Genomic DNA, 22374 nt, shown 5'->3' on the forward strand with positions numbered 1-22374 from the left:
CAAGGCTCTGAAACTCGGTCACATTCGTGTTGGCTGGATCAACTGCCGCATCAGTGTTCGTGAGGATACCCTGCGCTGCTATCGCTGCTGGAGCCCCGGCCACATCTCGGCTCGCTGCAAGGGACCAGATCGCTCGGCGCACTGTTTCCGCTGCTGACAAACAGGCCATCGGAGAAAGGACTGCAAAAACAAACCTTCGTGCGTCTTTTGCCAAGAGCAAGGCGCTGTCCACGACCACGCGTCCACAAGCCAGCAATGCCCATTCGCACAGAAGACAAACCAAGTCCGCCAATAATGAGGATCTTGCAGCTGAACCTCAACCATTGCAAGGCTGCTCAGGATCTCCTGAGTCAAACCATTCTCGAGGAGCGCATCAACGTGGCCGTAGTAAGCGATCAATACAAGAACCTTGAACCGCCTTACACATGGCTAGCTGATGCCAACAGCCAAGCCGCGATCTGGGTGCAGGGAGGCAGCACGGTGCAGGAGCGCCCAGCAAGAGCGCGTCCCTTTTTCACCTGGGCCCGAATCAACGGAATCTACCTTTTCAGTGTCTACGCTCCACCAAGACTCGCTGACGTAGAATTTTTCGCTCTTCTCAGTGACATCATAGAGGAGGCCTTGAATAGGAGGCCGCTCATCGTCGCGGGCGATTTCAACGCCTGGGCAACGGAGTGGGGATGCCGAGTGACGAGACAGCGTGGCACCATCCTCCTGAACGCGCTCGCCACCCTCGAAGCTGCACTGCTAAACACCGGTGACACACCAACATTTGCCGGTGCATTGGGCTACTCGGTCATCGATCTCACCTTCGCCAGCGACACACTCGCTCCCCGAATTACATCATGGGCTGTAAGCGAACTATACACACATAGCGACCATCAAGCTATTGTGTTTGAGATAGCGAACATCAGACCGCCTAGACCCACAACGCGCCAAAGCTGCAAATGGAACGCAGGCACCCTTGACACGGAGTGCTTCTCAGTCACGATGGCCAATGCTGCGGTTCCACCCGGGCCCACTGAAGAGATGGCGACGAGGCTCATGGCCGTCATTACCAGTGCATGCGACGTGTCTATGGCCAGGTCGGGCGGAAGACGCCGTCGCTGTGCGGTGTACTGGTGGACAAGCGAGATTGCCGACCTGCGGCGCTTATGCCTGCGAGCGCGAAGGCTTGCCCAAAGAGCACGTGGTCGGCCAAATGAAGGCGCCTGCCAGGCGAGCTATGCCTCCGCAAGACGTCTCCTGCGCGCTGCCATCAAGACCAGCAAGCGCCTATGCTGGAGTGAGCTATGCGACGAGGTCAATGAGGATGTGTGGGGCAAACCGTACGAGACAGTCATGTCCCGTCTCAGAGGCCCGAGAGCAATTACTCCAAGCTCTCCGACCCTAGTGCGCCGCATAGTGGCTGCCCTCTTCTCCCGCGTGCCTGACGTGCCAGCTCTGCCACCACCAGTCCAGGCAGGAGCATTCATACCAGCCGTCACCCTGCCCGTGCACCCCTGTTTTTCAGTGCAATAAAAAACTGAAAAAATTTCCGTTTACTATATCGGCTCATACCGCCGTATTTCGATTTTCAGAATTTTCAATGATTTTTTCTGAAGGCCTGAAGCACTTAAAAAATCTGGAAAAATTCAAGGTGGTTTGGATTGTTAAAAAGTATTCTTGTGAATTTTTTTAGATTTTTTAATTGCTTCATGTCCTCAGAAAAAATATAGATCGAAAATGGACGTTTATACCGGAAGTGGGGGGTAGGAGGGGGGGAGGGGGTCTAAAAAAATTTTTTTGGGACCTTTTTACCATGTACTATAACATACCAAAAGCGCGTCAAGATCGGTGACATACGTGCGCACGGTTTTGTAAAAAAGTATTATTTTGACCCATATATATACTTACTTACACTCGAGCTCTCTTATCTCACTTGAGCGGCCAAAGAGAGTATTTATATACTCACACACGCGCACACATGTAATAAACACAAATATAATGTAATAGCACAAATGTATACTCTTTTTTTCTTTCCATCCGGATTTTCAAACCTCTGCGTGAACGTGTATCAAGGAACTAACCACACTTTTAATCAATTTTTGATCGACTTTTAATCAACGTATTGTTAATGTTATGAACATTTATAATTGATTTATGTCTAATTAATAGACAAACATTTCCCTACTTATTAGTTTTCACGACCGATCAGATGATCGCAGGGAAATTGAATTTGTGGTGTAAGCAATGCCCAGGACCTCGACCTGTCATCATTATGTGCGAATTCCGGGACCATTTAAAATCCACCCGTTATTCGCCAACTCTTTCATACTATGAATGTTATATGTACATACCGTTGTAGCTGCCTTGATACACGAACTCGAACGACATGATTTTCCACCTTTTTGACCAGGGATAATCATACTTTCTCGTACCACACAAATTTTTGATCTTTCAAAAAATTCTCGAGACTCTAGATTGACAATAGGTTATTGTTTGTAAACAAACATCAATTGTCATTAGGGTGGAACGATTCTTAATAATCGATTTCTAATATCGATTTTCAAAAATAGATTAATGAAATGAGTAGATCTCAAACAACATGTAATGTGTTTAAACAATTATATCAAATGCTGAAAAGTCAAAAATTTGTTAATTCCTAATTTGTGTATAAAAAGAATAGTGTATAAAAAGAATAGTGTATAAGCAATGCGTGTTGCGCGCCTCGCGCAATATATAAGCTGTGTGCTGGCTCTGCAGCTATATAACAAAAAAAAATTTCACGATTCTTTTTTTCCTATCATTTTTTACCTACCTTTCCCTGATAGGAAAAGTAAAGTAAGTAGTAAACTAAAGTGATTTCAATCCTTGTAACGCTCATTTCCCAGCACGCGATCTCAAACAATCAAGCTAAGCTTTGCCTACTCCATATTAAATAAATTAATAATATGTAGTCAAAAATGCACTGCGGCTAAGGGTTGGCTTGTGATAATTGCTGCCGTGGAGTAATGAAAGATTGTTTGCATTAACGCTCATATTATGTAGTGCTCATTGTTGGCCGTCGAGAGATTAATAAAAGCTCCCGAGCGCGTATGCAATATGCATGCATGCCCTCTCGATTGTTTCTGCGCCCAAAAAAATCGCATATTTCAAGCTGAGCGGATAATCGATCGAAATCATCTGCATGATTCAGCTGATACGAGTTTGAAGAGCGTGAATTTTTGCAGGTGCTAAATCGAGACTAACACATCTGACGCAGCCTCGCATTCGCATTATGACCAGCAGAAACGTGTTCAGGGCAAGGAAAACCTCTTGAATTATATAATCGACGTGTTATGAAACATCGGGTAGACAAACCATATTACACGCGTGTCGTGATTTATAGCGCAAGCGCAGACACACACACACACACACACACACATGAGAATAGATCGATGATAGCAATAATACGATGTACCACGTCTAAAGGTCAATTGCAGCATCCTATCGCAACGCGACGCGGCGATCGGCTACGATGTCGATAAATTACTATATTGTTTATATAAGTTTGACCTATAAACTATATGTTTTTTGCATAAAGAAAATGCTATGTTGCTTATACCATAACTCGGAATTAGCGCTCAGAGTCACGAGTGCTCTTTTTTTGTTGCTAATACTTCATCTCGAGTATCGTGTACATATGCATACATCAAAGAGCAAAAACCAGATCTAATCGACTGAATGGCACACATTTATGTTACGGTAGCGATTATACAAAAAGAAAGGGGAAAAAAAACCCTCTCCGAGCAAACAAACACCACTCGCATCGAGCTCGTACGTGGATATACTCTTCTCTCTCTCTCTCTCTTTCATCATACGTATATATGTATATAATAGAAGAGACGCCTCTTAGCGCGGAACTTGGGCACGCTCGAGAATCGGTAGCTCCGATCGATTGTTTTGCACACCCGCAACGTCACTCTTTCTCTCTTCCTCTCTCTCTCTCTCTCTTGGCTATTAAAATACAATAGATCCTAATATTAGCTTTTTCGTCGTTGCGTGCTACCGCTCAAACAATAGGGAGCGAGAGAGATAGTGAAAAATCTAGCCTTTCCCAAACGAAATCAATCCATTTCTCTCTCTAGCTCGCCCCTGCGTCTGCCCGTCACTATATACTATCGTAAAAGCTCTCGCGGTGACGACTATAAGTGGCCAAACATTGGCGGCTGTATCTATGTACGATAACACACACACACACACACACACACACACACACACACACACACACACACACACACACACACACACACACACACACACACACACACACACACACACACACACACACACACACACACACACACACACACACACACACACACACACACACACACACACACACACACACACACACACACACACACACACACACACACACACACACACACACACACACACACACACACACACACACACACACACACACACACACACACACATGCGATCAATCGGCCTCCTTGGCTCAGTGGGTATAGTTCTTGCCTGCTGATACAAGGTACGCCGTAGGGCGTGGGTTCGTTCCCCACCAGACGAATTTTCGAGGTTCGTTTTTTCGCCTGGTGTGGTCGAGCCTGTGCTTGAGGTGGAGCGGGTACCACTCAAAAAGAAGACCCGGGCTATGTCATCAGCCTCCGAAGCGGTAAAAAAAACCCCGATCACTGTGCGAGCTGGAAGCGATAGGAAAACCATAAGTAGGAGCCCGAGGCGAGGACTCACAAGGCTGGCAATAGATGGAGCACACCACTCCCATGATGAAGTCGGAAGCGAGAACCACACTCACAAGATGGCACTTGACAGCGAGTTCTAAGAAGAGAGGCCCAACTCAGGAGGAGATGCCAGCAATGTGAGCCCACGCAATAGACGGCTCTGAAAAAGATGATACGACAATCGCCGACGGCATCGTGCGGGATCGGAGGTTGATCAAGAAGATAAAGATGAGTCCCTGAACCCCTAATCGTCGCATATCACAATGCGACGGATGGGGGATGTATGGAAAACAACGACTAACAGGAGTAGCAGAAATGCTCAACTAACCCCGGCCTCACCGAAGCAATGCCTAACGGCGGATACCGGTGAGTGTCCGAATGGGGTGGAGTAGAAAAAAAAAAACATGCGATTAAGAGCAGCAAGCGCCGTTGCTGGAGTCAACTCTGCGACGAGGTCGACAGCGACGTCTGGGGCAGGCCGTACAGGATTGCCATGTCGCGCCTGCGATGCCCGCAGACCAGGCAGCCCAGCTTCCCTCTCCTGGTGCGTGGCGCGGTGGCGGCTCTGTTCCCGCGAGTGCTTGGCGGTCCCGCCCTGCAGCTGCCGCGACAAACGGGAGAGCCTATCCCGGCCGTCACCCTGGACGAACTCAGAGGAGCTCAGACGAGGATCAAGGAGCGCTCAGCGCCCGGCCCGGATGGGATACCCAACTCGGCGCTCAAGATCGCCATCGCCGCACGACCCGACATCTTCTTGCGGGTGTACACGGCATGTCTGGAGACCGGCGTTTTTCCAACTGGCTGTAAGCGTCAGAGGCTCGTCCTGCTCCCAAAGCCAGGCAAGCCCCCAGACGAGCCGTCCTCGTATCGTCCGCTGTGCATGCTGGACATGGTGGGCAAGATTCTTGAGAAAATCATATGCGGTCGGCTGAAGGCTTTCACAGAGAAACCTGGAGGCCTCTCGGAGCGACAGTATGGCTTCCGGCGGGGGCGATCGACGATAGATGCCATCGAGGACGTCATCTCCACCGCATGAGAGGCCATCGCCGGCAAAAGATGGCGCCGTGGCACCAAGAAGTACTGCGCCGTGGTGACACTCGACGTGAGGAATGCGTTCAATTCGGCCCGGTGGGACAACATCCTCACCGCCCTACGCCGATTGCTCGTACCCGATTACTTGCTGAGAATCATTTCCAGCTACTTCTCGGCAAGAGTGCTCGACTTCACTACGGACGATGGTCTGGAGTCCTACGAAGTCACAGCAGGTGTCCCTCAAGGGTCGGTCCTCGGGCCGATTCTGTCGAATGTTATGTACGACGCTATCCTGCGCCTCAACTTCAATCGCGATGTTCGTATCGTCGGCTTCGCGGACGACATCGCAGTGGTGGCTGTCGCCAAGCATCTGTGTCAGATCGAACATGACCTGATGCCTAACGGCGGTTTCCGCGGGGATGGAACAAAGGGAAAAATAGACGTGGATGTACCTACATACTCTATGTAAACTAATCTGTTATTTTCTTTCTTCTGCTACATTACTACTTAATGTAAACTCCTTTTTCTCTTTCTTCTAAATAAATCACCGTTATACATCCAAAAAAAGAAAAAAAAAACACACACACACACACAGAAGACCCGGGCTATGTCATCAGCCTCCGAAGCGGTAAAAATCCCGATCACTGTGCGAGCTGGAAGCGATAGGAAAACCATAAGTAGGAGCCTGAGGCGAGGACTCGCAAGGCTGGCAATAGATGGAGCACACCACTCCCATGATGAAGTCGGAAGCGAGAACCACACTCACAAGAGGGCGCCGGATGTGAGAGCCAAGGCTCTGCTGGAGCACAGATGGCGCCTGAAGCGAGAACCACACTCACAAGACGACAACAGNAAAAAAAAAAAAAAAAAAAAAAAAAAAAAAAAAAAAAAAAAAAAAAAAAAAAAAAAAAAAAAAAAAAAAAAAAAAAAAAAAAAAAAAAAAAAAAAAAAAAAAAAAAAAAAAAAAAAAAAAAAAAAAAAAAAAAAAAAAAAAAAAAAAAAAAAAAAAAAAAAAAAAAAAAAAAAAAAAAAAAAAAAAAAAAAAAAAAAAAAAAAAAAAAAAAAAAAAAAAAAAAAAAAAAAAAAAAAAAAAAAAAAAAAAAAAAAAAAAAAAAAAAAAAAAAAAAAAAAAAAAAAAAAAAAAAAAAAAAAAAAAAAAAAAAAAAAAAAAAAAAAAAAAAAAAAAAAAAAAAAAAAAAAAAAAAAAAAAAAAAAAAAAAAAAAAAAAAAAAAAAAAAAAAAAAAAAAAAAAAAAAAAAAAAAAAAAAACACACAGACACTTACGTGCAGACCAGCACAGCACTCGCAAAGCTATTGCCTGTGTCAATCAATGAAACTTGACTCACTCCCTCGTCGCGCGCGAATTGTGCACATAGCTACTCGCCGATACGTTATATGCGCGATTTATCGCTTTATTTACGTGCAATCAGCAATATGAGATTCTGTCATTTTTCCTTTTCTGCGAGCACGAAGAAGAAACTTATACGCACGCGGATCATCCACGTCCGCGAGATCAGCCAATGCGCCCCACTTCTTCCATGCTCGAGTTTGAGCAGTTCTGAGCACGAGGATTTTTCTTTGCTTTGTAATTACAATCGTAGCTGAAGTTGATCGGCCATAGGCTTATTCATTAAATTCTCGAAAAGTCCGATGACCCGGTCTCCTGCGCGAATCGGTGCACATGTGCTCTGTAGTAAATCTTGGGATTTTATATTAAATTTAGGTTTCCAGTATCAGATTTTTGTAAGCGTTTCCATAAAATATTGCATTGTGGCATTTCGTTAAATCGCTTCAATTTTGAATGACAAATAATACAAGTTACATGAACTGTTTTATCAATGAACAATTAATTATACATCAATCACTCTTGTATCAACAATAGAACAAAACCCGCTGACAAAATAGAGCAACGATATCTTAAGTCCGCTCCTGTCCTTAAACGAGTGCTGAAATAAAATTGCATCGTTAATTACATTGGCATCGTTGATTACATTTGCATCGTTGATTTTATACTCACTAGTAAACATCGTCGAATGACATCCACAGGGCCTCCACGTTCTCGAGTCGCTCCCCGCAAAAGCGAAAGAAAAACTCCACAGCCCTTGCGTTGCAATCTGATAACAATAAAATAAAACAATGAAAAATATGTATGAATTTTTAACAAAATTAGCTGCAAAGAAGGGTTATTACTTACTTCTTAACTGGACATAACTGCGCCTGTCCAGCTGATATCGCAGCTTCGGCAAGTCCGGCTCGTCGACTTGACCCACACAGCACAAAAACTTTCAGAAAAGTTTGTCATTGAAAACATTTCAATGACAAGTAAAAAATGTACAGCATTGTTTCATTAAAAAGTTGTTGAAAAGTTCCAATGTCCTCTCAAACTGTCACTTAAAATGATTCATAAAATCATTTCAGAAACTTGTCAAAAAAAATTTTTTAGTAATGTTTCTGAAATATTTCTGTAAGTTTTTTTCAAGATCTCTAATGTGGAGAGAAAACTTTCCAGAAACTTATCAGAAACTATTCATATCTCTAATTTTAGAAACTTTTCGAAAAAGTTTCATTGAAAAGTTGTTGAAAAGTTCAAATGTCCTTTCAAACTGTCACCTAAAATGATTCATAAAATCATTTCAAAAACTTGTCACAAAAATTTTTTTAGCAATGTTTCTGAAATATTTCTGCAAGTTTTTTTCAGGATCTCTTATGTAAAGGGAAAACTTTTCAGAAACTTGTCAGAAACCTTTCACAGAAAAATTTTAAGAAAATATTTCTGAAACATTACTGCAAGTTATGTATAAGAAATTTAACGCGAACATGAAACTTTTCAGAAACTTGTCAGAAACCTTTCACAGAAAAATTGTAAGAAAATATTTTTGGAACATTTCTGCAAGTTATTTATAAGAACTTTAACGCGAACATGAAACTTTTCAGAAACTTGTCAGAAACCTTTCACAGAAAAATTGTAAGAAAATATTTTTGGAACATTTCTGCAAGTTATTTATAAGAACTTTAACGCGAACATGAAACTTTTCAGAAAATTGTCAGAAACCTTTCACAGAAAAATTGGTTAAAAATATTTCTAAAATGGTTCTGCAAATTCTTTTCAAGAATTTTCAAAATTTTAAAATCCACATTTTTCGAAACTTTTCAAAAAAGTTTCATTAAAAAATGTAATGGAAGTATAAATATATACCCTAGAATTGCATCTGAAAAGATTTATTTACATTTTTTGATCCTTCTTCACAAAAATTTCATAGTTATTTTTGAAAAATTGTGGGAAGAAAATTTTTAAATTTTTGTTAAAAAATTCCTGAAAAATAAAGGTTACTAAATTGTATTATAAATCAATGCTGTTTTTCAATTTGTATTGTGAAGTCTTTTATGGGTTGTGTCACGAAGAAGCGAGTAAATATGTGGCGCCTTCAGCTTCACAAGGCAAGAGACGTCGCTCACGGCGCTGCTTGGGCCTCTCTCCAAGCAACGCTGATCGTTAGCAGCACGAGCTGCGCGCGTCGATCGGCCGAGAGTGAGAGAAGTCGGTTGACTTTGGAGCTCGTCATCAAAGAGCCAATTGTTCACTCTCTCGCCTCACCTGGACTATACCACACGTGTGGCAACTGAAGAAGTCCTGTTCAATTCGTCATTACTTATACTTAGTTTAATAGTTTAATAAAGTTACTGTTCTTACACGGCCGACTCGATTTTCTTCATACCCGGAGCTTACTCATACGGACGGTGAAGGATATCCTCCAACCCGTAAAAATATACCTTTACGAGATCTATTCAACATCTATAACTTTTCTATTTCGAAAAAAGGAAATCAGATATCTTGGAGCCTCCTAGAACGTTTTGCAGAATATATGTAGAAATAAAGAGTAATATATAAGATTCAATTCGAAAATAAATGATAGAAATAGTAATAATATATTAAATTAAAATATTTTTAGTTTCTGAGATGTAAAAATTGAACCTCTATTGTTATACGAGATTCGTGTTCAGGAAAAAATTAATTAATTCGATTGTGTACATGGAAATAGTGATTTTATTATTAGAAAAATAAATTTTCAAGAACAATCTGTATCAGATATTTTTACATATCGAAGCCTGGTAGTAATTTTAATTGGACGTTCTTTTTCTTTTTATTGGAACCACCCCTGAAACATAAATTAAATGAATCAATTAACTATAAGAAAGTCATATTTAAATGAATAACTTCAAAAATGTGTTTCAAATATTGATTATTATAGACCACCCTCATGAAGTGTCATTTGGAAAAAGAATATATATGTACATATAAAAAATGTAGGGAGCGCTGATAGAGCGTAGATGGCGTCATATATACGTATAAAATGCAAATTACGTAGGAATCTTACCTTGATAGAAGCGTAGAGGCTGTATTCAGCCATGTGCTGCAACTGCTCTTAAATGCTGAATCACTCAAACTAGGAAATTTGGAACGGGTAGCCACTGAAAAATTTGTTTACATTGATTAAATTTAATACTTAAATCGTTTGTAAATAAATACATGATTAGTTTTGCGAAAACTTCTACGTAATTATTTTAGAGAACACACCTACACCAATGTATATTAACATCTCCTTTTTATCTTAAATGATAATTATTATGTAACTAAATTTTGTATAAAAGAATAAAAAAGTACATTGCTTTAGTAAAAAGTATTAAAAGAAAGGTTTGCACGAGTCCAATTAGACTTTTCTTTGATACTAATTTAAAGCATTTTTTCATTTTCTTACTGTTTGTAAAATTCTTTTAAAGATATTTAGGTCTAAGGCCTCTGAAAATCTCTCAAATTAAATTTATCCACAACGTAATAGTGCGCGATATTGAACTTCGGGAGATGAATATTTGAATGTTGTAAAAACGTAAAAAGTTTTTTTTTATATTGATAATTTAATAAAAATTAGTGTGAAGGCTCTTTAAAGTCTGCAAGATATTAAGTAAAAGTTTCACAAAAATGTCTCATTATTTAACCATGATTAAAATCGCTTCTGCGATTACCTAGAAAATTTTCCACAACATTTTTGAAGCTGTGCCATGCAGCTTTCTGAACCTCAGTCATCTTAGTTGGAAAATTGTCATCTTTCAGCATTTTTCTTATTTCTGGTCCATCGAATATTCCTTCTTTTAATTTGGCATCAGATTTGAAGGAAAATTTAGATTCTAAATATTTGTAACCATTCATCACTCTCACTCAAAGCTTTTACAAATTGTTCCATAATGTCCAATTTAATATGTAAAGGAGGTAGTAAAACTTTTCTAGGGTCTACTAATGAACTGTTAATAACATTATGATGTCCAGCTTCTAAAGAATTTCTCTCAGTCCACTTGTGGTCGGTAACACAGTGGCTTAGGCATCAGTGGAACACTGAAAAACCGACGACGGATTCGGATTCAGCGAGCCAAAAAACATAACGTCTACTGGGTCCGGTCTCTGGGACTGAGCATTTTTTTTTGTGTCAGAAACTTTTCAAAAACATTTCATGTCCTTATTTATTGTTGATATATGAGAAACTTTTCGTAAACTTTGCAACAATTTGTCATTGTTACTTTTAAGTATAACTTTTCGCAATGATTTTGAAATGTTTTAACTTCTTTTCTAAAACTTTTCATCAATATGTTTCGTTGAAATCTTTTCAAAAATTTTTCGTGCTGTGTGGGGACGGATGCCTTCGCACATCGCCTGAGCCGGTCTATATAGGAAATAGACGAACCACTGGTGTCTGTAAACTGTAAAAAAAATTATGATCAGGTTAGTTTTGCCTGGTGTTGAATATTGTTATTTTTTTTTTATGTTTATATTGTTATTACTGTTTATGAGTTTCATAAACAGTATTTAATATTTTAAAATAAAAATTTTATAAATAATTTTAATAATATTCATTCACTTACTTAAGTTCTTAGTATCCATAATATCGCAGCTGCTTGTATGACAATCACGATCAATACACGCTTTGGTTGTTTGATTTATTAAATAATTGCGACGCGATACACATTGCCATGTCTGTGGCGCAGTCCTGCATGCGCAGACTGGCGATACCGTCGAACGCGCTAGTTTAAAAGTTTAAAATAAAAGGTTTTCAACAATCTAATCGCCTAAAACACATCTAGTCCTGGAGCTGGGTACCTTTTCGTTTGCAACTCAGAGGCGAAAGCTGAAAATTTGCAGTCTTATAGGAAATTTTGTGTGGATCACGAATATCTTTTTCGCAAAGTCGTAGGAGTGGTAGAAATTGTTGTAAATCGCAATTAAACAAATGATGAAAAATAAGGTTTTTCGGGTCTGAGTAATTTTTTTCTGAAAATATGGACAATTTCCAGCAAAAAACCTATGATGCACTATATGCAAAAAGTTAATAGTTTTTAAGTTATAAATTATTTAAGTTCCCGGAAATGGTCATTTTAGCGATGTTTGAGCATTTATATCTCGTTAAGTATAAATAATTTTAATTTTTCCGAAATTTTATTATTCCGAATTTTCGAGTTCCGAATTTTTCAAATTCCGAAATATTGTTCTCCGAATTAGTCATGTTTCGTTCAGGATATTCCGATTTACGAAAATTCCGAATATCGTACATTCCAAAAATTGACAATTCCTAATATTTATCATTCCGAAATGTGAACATGGCTCGTTTCGGGGCAGCCAAATCGGAAGATGAATTCCTTGGCGAATGCTGAAGCGATCATGTCGGCCTTGGCGTCAGGTAGCGGTATCGCTTCGGAGTACTTAGTCAGGTTGCATTGCAACGTCGAAAAGGCCTGTCTTTTCGTTGGGGGTTGTTACGTCGTCGGTGCATATAGTTATGTTGAGGTGTAGATTCGCTGCCAAGTCTTCGAGGTGCGTCTCGATGGGTAGCCAGTACATGTCGCCGAGGTGTTCATAGGATTTGGCTATGGATATGCTGCTTCTTCCCAGCTCGACGAGTGCGGCGCCCAGATTTGTTAATACCTCTGATACGATGTCAATGTCGGGGGTCTCTTCGTGATTATTTCGTATAAAAAGGGAAAATAGACTATATCCGGATGATAGGCCCGATTTGGTAATCGCGCCTACATTTAGTTGTTGTGTTTTAAGGAGTTCGAGGTCTAGGTCATTTAGGTCGAGCAACTGTTGATCTAAGGGTTGGCTGGTATCGCAATCAACAGAAAATAAATGTGCGTAACTGTCTCGACGCATTAAAAGTGGGTCTCGTGAATACGATAGTTTTCCGGGAGAGGGAGTGGCCTCGGGGGATTTTTCTCGCCGCTTCTTCGCTCCCGCCATCCGAATGCTTCGTCGTTCAATAAAATTTTGCTTTATTACTTGTCCGTCAGGCTTCAGAGAAATACCTTCAATCAACTCGTCGTTCACCTCGTCGTCGTCAGATGATACTTCTATCTCGTCTGCACCTCTTTTGCGGTAACTCGTTTCATCCGGGGGTGTCGATGGGTGAATCACTCGCCTCTCCAAGTGCAGGAACTTTCCCAGGTGGCTCTCTTGCCCATCCGCGTGCAATGGCCTCACATGGTGAAATCCCAGATCATCCGGGCTCGCGAGATCCCCCAGGCGAGATCCCTGCCCATGCAAGGATACTGCCCGATAGTACTCACCTGTGTTCAACTCTCCCGGGAGACTATCCCGTACACCAGCTGTACCCTGGGGGCTTCCACCCGACACCTCGAGTTCCCCTTGGCGGTCTACTTTATGTCCGTCCATCGCCAGCCCCTGGTGATTCTCTCGCTCGCGTACTTCCGCGAGACAGTTGATCAAAAATATTCTCCGCTCTATTTCGTGTTCGTAATTGTCGGCGCGTGCTGAGATGGGGTTAGGCGACGAGATTGGGACAGGGTTTCGAGAGAGGGCATCGGCATTGGCGTTTACTCGGCTAGGTTTATGAATTATCTCGTAATCATAATCGCGCAATTTCTCCTTCCAGGCGACGGGTAAGTCGGAGCCGATTTTGCCTTGGCTCAACACTGCTCCAAGAGCGAAATTCGAGGCGTCGGTTGTTACCATGAATTCTCGCGAAAAATCCGGGAACTGCAGGATCGGGTGTAAACATAAAATGTCCTTGAAGGTTAAAAAGGCTGTCTCTTGGGCGTCACCCCATAAAAATTTTACGTCGTCTTTCAATAATGTATGGAGGGGAGCGGCTATTTTAGCAAAGTTTGGGATGAAACGGCGATAATATCCAGCTAGGCCGAGGAATTGCTTGATGTTTTTCCTCATCTGTGGTCGGGGAAAGTCCCTCACAGCCGTGACTTTCGAAGGATCAGGTCGGACTCCCTCTTCGGATATGATGTGCCCGAGGTAGTGGACCTCTTTCCGTAGGAAGAAACATTTATCGGGTCGTACCGTTAGGCCCGTGGTTTTGAGGCGTCCGAAGAGTTTGTTCATTTTCTCTTTATGTTCCTCTAGGGAGGTCGCGTAAAGGACTATGTCGTCCATGTATATGAACAACTCGATGCCCTGTAACCCGGATAATACCTTGTCCATCAAGGCTTGGAAAGTCGAAGGCGAACCCTTGAGGCCCATTGGCATCCGCTTGAATTGTAAATGATGGTTAGGAGTGGAGAAAGCAGTTTTGTGTGCGTCGGAAGGGTCTATCGGTACCTGATAAAATCCGGATTGTAATTCGAAGGTGGAAAAATATTTACTTCTTCCGAGTTGGTCCAGGATTTCCGTGATGTTTGGCAGGGGATACGCGGATGCGATGGATTTCTCATTTAACATACGTTAGTCGATTACTAACCTCTATTTCTTCTAACCGTTAGGCCCCGCCTTTTTGGGTACTATCCATAACGGCGAGTTGTAAGGAGAGTCAGATTCCTGAACTATATCGTTGTCGATAAGTTCAGCGATCTGTTTTTGTACTTCGTCGCGTAAATAGAGAAAGTGTCTGTATTGTTTGACGTTAGTCGGTATATCATCCGTGGTGATGATTTTATGGGTCGCCGCTTTGGTCATGCTTAGGCGATCGGACGATAAGTGGAATTGATGCGGGAATTTCGCTACTAGGTATTGGATGTGAGAACGCTCTTCCGAATTTAAGAAGTTAAAGTCTACTTCGTTTAATATAGCTGTGATTCTTTCCGCGTCCGAGTCGTGTGGGGAATGGGTCGCGGTTCGCGCGAGACGCACTCGAGCGCTGGTCTTGAAATCGTGTTTTTTGATTGGGGGAAGAGTGAGGTTAATATCGTAGGATGTTGTATTGACGATAAAAAAGGGGGCGCGGTGGTCGTGCGCTTTCACGATGCATTCTCCGGCGAAAATGCCAGGGCCTGCCTTGATGTGAGGGACATAACTGCTGCCTTCTCTAAACTCGCAATTGACATTTACAAGTGTTTTGGTACGGGCGCGTAAAAGATACGTTTCGTGTTGTACGAGGGGTAGCTCTCGAAAAGATTGGCCGCCGATAGTGATGCGATTATCCGCGAAAGACAAGACGGCTTTCTGAGTTCTTAAAAACTCCATGCCCAATATGCAATCGTATTCAATGGGGAAATTGTACCGCACGATGTCTAGAGGGCAAGGTTTGTTAAAGAATTTAAGGACAACTCTACCGAAGGTGGCAATCGATTCGTCGTTAATTCCGCTGAGATGGTAAACGGTACGGAAATCTATGGGGACGTTATCTAGGAGGGACGCGCGTTTGATTAAATTGAGGTCTGATCCGGTGTCGATCAGAAATCTGACTCGCCCTGCCTTGACGTTGCGGTTCGCGACCGAGATTACTGGTGGCTGTAGGGAGTGGGATGCGCTGATCGCCACGAAGACTCTGTTCTGAACGCGGATTGACTGGGATGAGTCGCTGTCGCGTTCGATCGGCGACTCGCATTCTCGTTTAAATGCTCCGGGTAGTGACGGAAGATATGACCCTCTTTGTCGCAATTTCGGCAAATGACTCCCGGTCGCGGGGCCCTACAGTTGCGTGCAATATGTCCCTCTTTATTGCAGTTGAAGCAGAGGGGTTTTGGCTTGATGGGTTGATGGCGCGAACCCGTTGGAAGTTTGTAGGGGGGTCATTGTCAAATGGTGCCCGGTCGGCAATTTTAGCTTCGGCCATAATTGCAAGATCGATGGCCGCTTCGAGGGACTTGGGGTTCCGTCGGTCTACTATTTCCTCCACTTCCTTACGAAGTCCCCTCGTGAAACTGGTCAAGGCGGAGATAGCGGCACTCTCCAGGGCTCCCGGTACAAGGTTCGGCTCAAGGTTCTCTCGAATATTATCGGACGCGGCGAGTAATTGTCACGAAATCCTAAAGCCGTAATCTACGACCTTTTCGTCAGTTCCTTGCCGGGTGCGGGACAGATTTCCGAGGCAATAAGCCGCGCGATGGGGCGTAGGCGCGCTTGAGTTCATTGTATATCTCGTCGTCGCTCGTGAAAATCTTGTGTTGCAGGTAGCAACTGGCACCGTCTTTTACTCGGCCTTTCAGCAACGCGATAAAAAATTCGTGATCGGTTGGCCGAAGGAAACGCTTCGCGACCTTGCAGTCGTGGATGAACTGCGCGACCGTCATGTTCCTACCGTCGAAGTACGGCATGATTTTCTCAATCTCTGCGATACTACGGTAGCTAGGGGTCGGAGCGTCGCGGTGAGTTATGCTGGGCGAAGGTGGGAGCGGCGGAGAGGGTTCGACCACTGCCTCTTCTTCCGGCGGCGGAGCGCTAGGTTTTTGATCGCTTCCTGGGTAACGAGGCAGCTGCTCGTGCTCAGGCACCTGCCTTTTCGAGACATATTGTTTTTATTACTCACTGCGTTTACGAGTCTTAATGGCACTAGGGTCCTTAGTCGTGAACGGTTCTTATCTTCCTTGAGAATCCCACCGCTGTCACCAGTTTTTGTTACGTACCGAGGTGTCGATTAGTCGCAAGGGCTGATGCGCAGGCGCGCAGACGACGCAGATGGAGTCGATACAGTAGCGATGATCCTGATCGGTCGTAGGTTCGTTCTCAATTAACACGTTGAAACGTGAGGAAGACACGCGCACTCCCGGTGGTAACGATACGTACGATGACAAAAAAAAAATGACCTCAAAGAGGTGGGTCGACGTTGCCTCGACTCTCACGAAGAGGGCTTACGTCGGGGGAGGTCACCGAAAGTCAAAGAAGAGCAGCGGAATCGTTGCTACTCGTCGCGCACGTGCTCCGATCGTTCGAACAGCAAGTCGGAGTTTGCAGGGAGAAGTCGATGATTCGCGGGTCGTGCGACTCCGGTAACGCATTTTTTTTCTCTGGACGATCTTGCCCGCGCCGAGAGTCAAAAGGACATCCGCCCAAGTTGACATCCGAACACGAGGTCGACCGAACAGAGGGGAAGAGGGAGTATCAACACTCGCTCGTCAGGGCCTCGCACCGGGATATTCTCCCGTGCACGATGCTATGGCGATGAGCGACTGTGATCCTCTCGTTCGAGGGACTATGTCCAGTTATTAGCTCAGAGGCTAAGTTCGCTATGTAACTCAGAGACTAAGTCCATTAACTAGCTCTGCGGCAGAGTCCTTCACGGATATGCTCCTAACAAAGTTCAAATCCAACAGAGGTTCGTCAATGTAATAGGTTCGCAAGTCAATTAGCAAGAGCTGTGGTAGTGCTCGGGTGGTCGTTCAAGAATGAATGATGCTGCAGCGAAAAACTGAGCTCAATATATACTCGTCGGAAAGTCGGCTGCGCGAGCGAGAAGGGAAGGGATAGCCGCCAGACGGGTAATCAGGCCGCCGGTTTAGATAGCTCAAACGCACTGTGGCTGTAGGGTAAGGGAAGGAGAGCTCCAATGGTCGTGCAGTAGGTGGAGCAACGACTGCGTCGGTGCCGCTGCAGAGTTCGGTTTGCGCGTCTGAACCTGCATCGGCGGTGTCGTTTTATCTATTAATGACCCTACGGGTTCGTGCGAGCTTGTGGGGATACGAGGGTCGCGTTGGTGCTTGCGGTTCTCTTTTATCTGAGCGCATGTGCAATAGCAGCTGCTCTTTCATCTGAGCGTATGCGTATTGGCGGCACTCTTTCATCTACCTACCCGTCCAAGCGTGCTCTCGACGAGCCGGTTGGTTGTGGTGCTCTTTGATGTGCACCGGCGGTGTGGTGTGCGTCTACCCAAGCGGCGTATCTCCTTGTGCCTGCTCCCTACTAGCTCGACCCTCGGTCTTTCCCACGGTCGATAAGGCAGGTTGCACCTGCATATCCGAGGTCGCTGCTGCATGTGCTGTGCAGACGAGGCGGTCATTACAATCACTGACCCTCGTGCATTCGTCATGCTGACGAGGCAGTCAGTACATTACACTTTATAGAGTTTCATTTGGCTACATTATGTTTAAATGTTATTGAACTTTGACATATTTACACTTGTTAGGTTCGTCTAAGAGAGCAGCTTGCCTTTTTGAATAAATGATTTACAGAAATCTACTCTACTTTCTTTGCCGTAAACACTGTAACGGGGAACAAACTCCATAGAAAAGCCGGCTAGCTTATGCGGCGTGAAACAATTAAAATATTCATTTCGGGTCACAAAATGATTGCCTGTCGAGCCAATTTTATCGCGGTGTGACTAGTCACGTCTGCGCCCGGTACAAGAGTATCTCTCTTCTCTTTCGATCAGCGGCCCTTCGGCCTACGCGTGTTCGCCGCTGTCGTCTGCTCGTCGTTCTCTTTGCACAGCGAGCCTTCAGCTGTCGTATTTATTCGCGCCCGCGGTTTTAATTGAATTTTTGAATTTTATTACAGCCCTCCCCCAGACTGAGTTATCGCCCTTGCAATTCGTAGTCGTGATTCTCGTGGGTGCGAATATATCGTGTGAATGTTGCGGTAATGGTGTATATTACTATGATTGAATTGCTTTTATTCTATGTATTTGAGTGGTGAGGGGATAAAACAATTAATGATTACTATGCTTATGTATTGTTCTAAATAATGTATGTAAAAGAAGCAATGAAGATTATAATGAATAAGTGTCATAATAAAAAAAGTTATTCTGGTGAGACGACGCGCTGGTTCTCTCTGGTTCCCCGTCTACTTCTTATAATGCATGTCTCTTCTGGGGTAATTATATGCGCTGCGCACTCCTGTGTATTTTGGCAGCGGAAGCACGCGCGCATGGAGCCTAGCAGTTCTATGGACTGTGCCCTTTCAAGAAATTCTTCTTCTTCCTGAGCTTCTGCCTGTAGTTTTCTCAGCTCAGCGTCGCGCTGATCGCGTTCCTTGCGCAACTTTTCCATCGCCTTGCGCTTTGCTTCCAGCTCGGCTTTTGTGCGCTCGGCCGTCTCGTCTTGGATTTGCCTGTTGGTTTGGCGTTCTGGGCAGCTTCGCAGTGATTGAGAGTTAGCTGGAGGATTCTCATTATCGGCGGGCTTGGGTGACCTTCCGTGCTAGAGGGCAGCTCAAGCTTGTGGATGCGTGACGGTGGTCGTCAGCTCCTCGCTGCTGGCAGAGGACGCACGCCGGTTGGCCTTTGCAGTCCTTTGCTTGATGGCCCTTCTGGCCGCATCGGTAGCAGAGCTCCGTGCGTTTGGGACCCTTGCAGCGAGCGGCCATGTGACTAGGACTCCAGCAGCGGTAGCAGCGCGCAGCCTTCTCGCGACCACGGATGCGACAGTTTACCCAGCCAATCCGTATGTGGCCGAGCTTTAGCGCTTTGGCCGCCAGGTCATCTAGGAGTGCGACCACAGCCACCTGCGTTCCTGCGTATGCCTTCTGCAGAGATTTCACGGGGTCGCGTTGAGACACCGGAACGCCCAGTAGAGCTTCTAGTGCCGTGGTGATCTCCTCCCTGGTGACACACTCGTCAAGGTCCTTTATCTCGATCATGGACGTGTGCTGCAGGGCACTGGCTGTGGCCGCTGGGCCAAGCACCCTACCAAGCTCCTCACCGAGGGCGGGGGCGTTGTCCACGCCTTTCTTGAATTGCAGCACTAAGGCACCCGCGGCGCTGCGTCTGATATTATTTACGCTGCTGCCGACTTTCTGCTGCAAAGTCGGGTCCGACTTGAGAGATCGCAGGATGTCTGCGTACTTAGTCGCATCCTTCGCCGTGATGAGCTCTACGCTGCGCTGGACGCGGCTTCGGCTGTTGCCGAGTGTGGACAATGCCAGATGTTGTTGCTGTCTGATTACGCTGGCGATGACGTCGGTGGTCGACGAGTACGAATCCGTCTTTGTACCCGACCTCGTTGTTGTTCTCGTCATGCTGCTTGGATGCGGCTGTCATGGCATGGCGCTTGGGTGTTGAGTGAGATGCCAGCGGTGACGTTGCAGGCCGCTTACTGGTTGCACTGCCCGAGAACAGAGGGAAAGTGCAAACCGACTTGTCGGCTACAGGAGGGCGAGGCGGCACTTGGCTCGCCAATGACTTTTCCAGCGCTGAGAGGGCCATCACAAGGCACAGCTGATAGCTGATCACCTCCTTATGGAGATTGGACTTGCCTTTGATGAATAGGCCAAGACCGCGTATAAGGCCGTCCATCCGCTCCAGTTTGTCCTCCAAGGTCCCGGTCGCAAATTCCGTGGGAGGCGGGAGCGTCGCATTCTTTTCTTTGCAATGCAAAGGAGCGACAATAATTTTTCTCGTAATCGCCTTGACCATTGTGCAAGGAGACGTTCGCGGCGACGGGTGCGGGCCACGCTTCATCGAGCACGGCACGCCGGACCCATCGACCGAAGTCTGCCCCTGCGGGCTCCGCAGCCCGTCGTTCATGGCTGCTGACATGCCGCGAGTCGCACGCGCCTTCTGTGTTCGCACCACGTTGCGGGGCAAGCACTCACACTAGCGCACGGGGCTCACACCGAAAACTCGGTACGCGGGAAAACACTGAGCAGAGTAAAAAAACACCACTACAGCCGTGCACGCACAGCTACAAATATGCACACACATGAACCGACGTGGCGTGTCTAGCTGCGCAATTGGCGCACACACACACTTCGGCACTACGTATAACCGCACTAGAAACTAAGAAAAAGCAGGAGCGCGAGCAACACACGTCCTGCCTGTCTTCTGGTCCGAGCGCAAATCTCAGTGTTTGGTATGTGTATAAGTGTGTTTGGATGCGTGATATTGTGTTTGGTATGTGCATAAATGTATTTGGATGTGTGATATTGTGTTTGGTATGTGCATAAGTGTGTTTGGGATGCGTGATAGTGTGTTAGTGTTTGGTATGTGCATAAGTGTGTTTGGGATGCGTGATAGTGTGTTAGTGTTTGGTATGAGTATAAGTGTGTTTGGATGCGTGATATTGTGTTTGGTATGTGTATAAGTGTGCTTGGGTGCGTGATATTGTGTTTGGTATGTGCATAAGTGCGTTTGGAATGTTTTTTTTTTTGGATGTATTGATATATTTTATTTAGCAGAAGGTAAAAACAGCAGAAGTTGACATTAGGTGAAATGTAACAATAAAATGAGAGTATAACATATTTAGTTAGGGTACATAAGTTACGTAGATACATCCACATTAATTTCCCTTTGTTCCTTCCCCGCGGAAACCGCCGTTAAGCATTACTTCACGGGGGTGGAGGGATTGGCGTTTTGCGCTTCATGAAGGCTTGGGTGGAGTAGCGTCTTCTTCTCGCTGCATTGTCCGGTCGTCACCTTCTGTCTGTTTCCTCGCCTCTCAGTCTTGTTACGACTGAGTAGACGAAGGAAGCAACCGCGAACCAGTTCGGCTCGCTCGCGAGCATGAGCCTGTGTTTGGGATGTGTGATAGTCTGTTTGGATTCGTGATAGTGTGTTAGTGTTTGGTATGTGTTTGTAAGTGTGTGTGGGATGCGTGATATTGTGTTTGGTATGTGTATAAGTGTTTGTGGGATGCGTGATAGTGTTGTTTTGCGTGCGTGTTTTTTTCCGGGAGATTTTGTCCCGGCGATTTTGTCTGCGGAGATTTTGTCACCGGAGATTTTGTCTCCAGAGATTATGTCGCGCGGAGATTTTGTCGGTAACCCGTTTCTGACATAACCAATTTTATCGAACGTACATTACTTGATAAACAGCCTAGAGTTTATTACAAATAATTTCTAGAGCTTGCCCTTATCTTTCTCAACAAAAAAAAGGTGAAGTAAGCTTTAAATTTGCTAGAGCTATGCACCAAGAGCGTTGGAGGTCTAAGGAAATCTATAGTTTAAAAATTTATTTGTTCCGCGATCATTTTAAAATCTGACTTATCAGGAATAACAAAAGTTTGTATTTTCATTATTATCATATTCTTGAAAGCGAGGTATTCTTGTTCTGTTGCATCGTTAGCTCCGAATCTGGATTTAAAATTTTCAAAATCTTCAATTTCTTACCGTGAAATTGATCAAAAAGTATCACAGGCTACGTTTCTTACTTTTTGTCTTGTTCGACAGCCAGCTGTAATAATCGATGAATGGTTAAACCATTAACATTGTATGCAGCTAAACCTGTCGGAGCAACTACAGCCGTATCTTTGGCACGAATTATTTTATTCCACTGCACCAAGGCCTCTATAAGGAAGCTCTTGCCTGTACCACCAGATCCACTGATGAAAGATCGAATTATTGACGACGTCTCGTCACCGAAACTCATTGTTCCCGTAATCTTATCGAATATTCGTCGTTGATCTTCTTTCAGGCGATCTATTTTTTGCGTAAGACTAATTTCGTCCCCCA

General features: G+C 44.4%; 1 protein-coding gene across 1 annotated transcript; it reads left to right on the forward strand.

Moving 5' to 3' along the window:
- The first annotated feature begins 255 nt into the window (after positions 1–255).
- LOC111693878 lies at positions 256–1521 on the forward strand. Its single transcript, XM_023459906.1, has one exon. It carries the CDS (start codon positions 256–258, stop codon positions 1519–1521), a length of 1266 nt encoding a protein of 421 aa, XP_023315674.1.
- The last annotated feature ends 20853 nt before the right edge of the window (positions 1522–22374 follow it).

This window comes from Trichogramma pretiosum, unplaced genomic scaffold (assembly GCF_000599845.2).
Source record: "Trichogramma pretiosum strain Unisexual culture from Peru unplaced genomic scaffold, Tpre_2.0 scaffold163, whole genome shotgun sequence".
Taxonomy (NCBI): domain Eukaryota; kingdom Metazoa; phylum Arthropoda; class Insecta; order Hymenoptera; family Trichogrammatidae; genus Trichogramma; species Trichogramma pretiosum.

Bases quoted from the DNA above. Each gene is read 5' to 3' on its own strand.
- LOC111693878 (XM_023459906.1), top strand. From the start codon at position 256: ATGCCCATTCGCACAGAAGACAAACCAAGTCCGCCAATAATGAGGATC.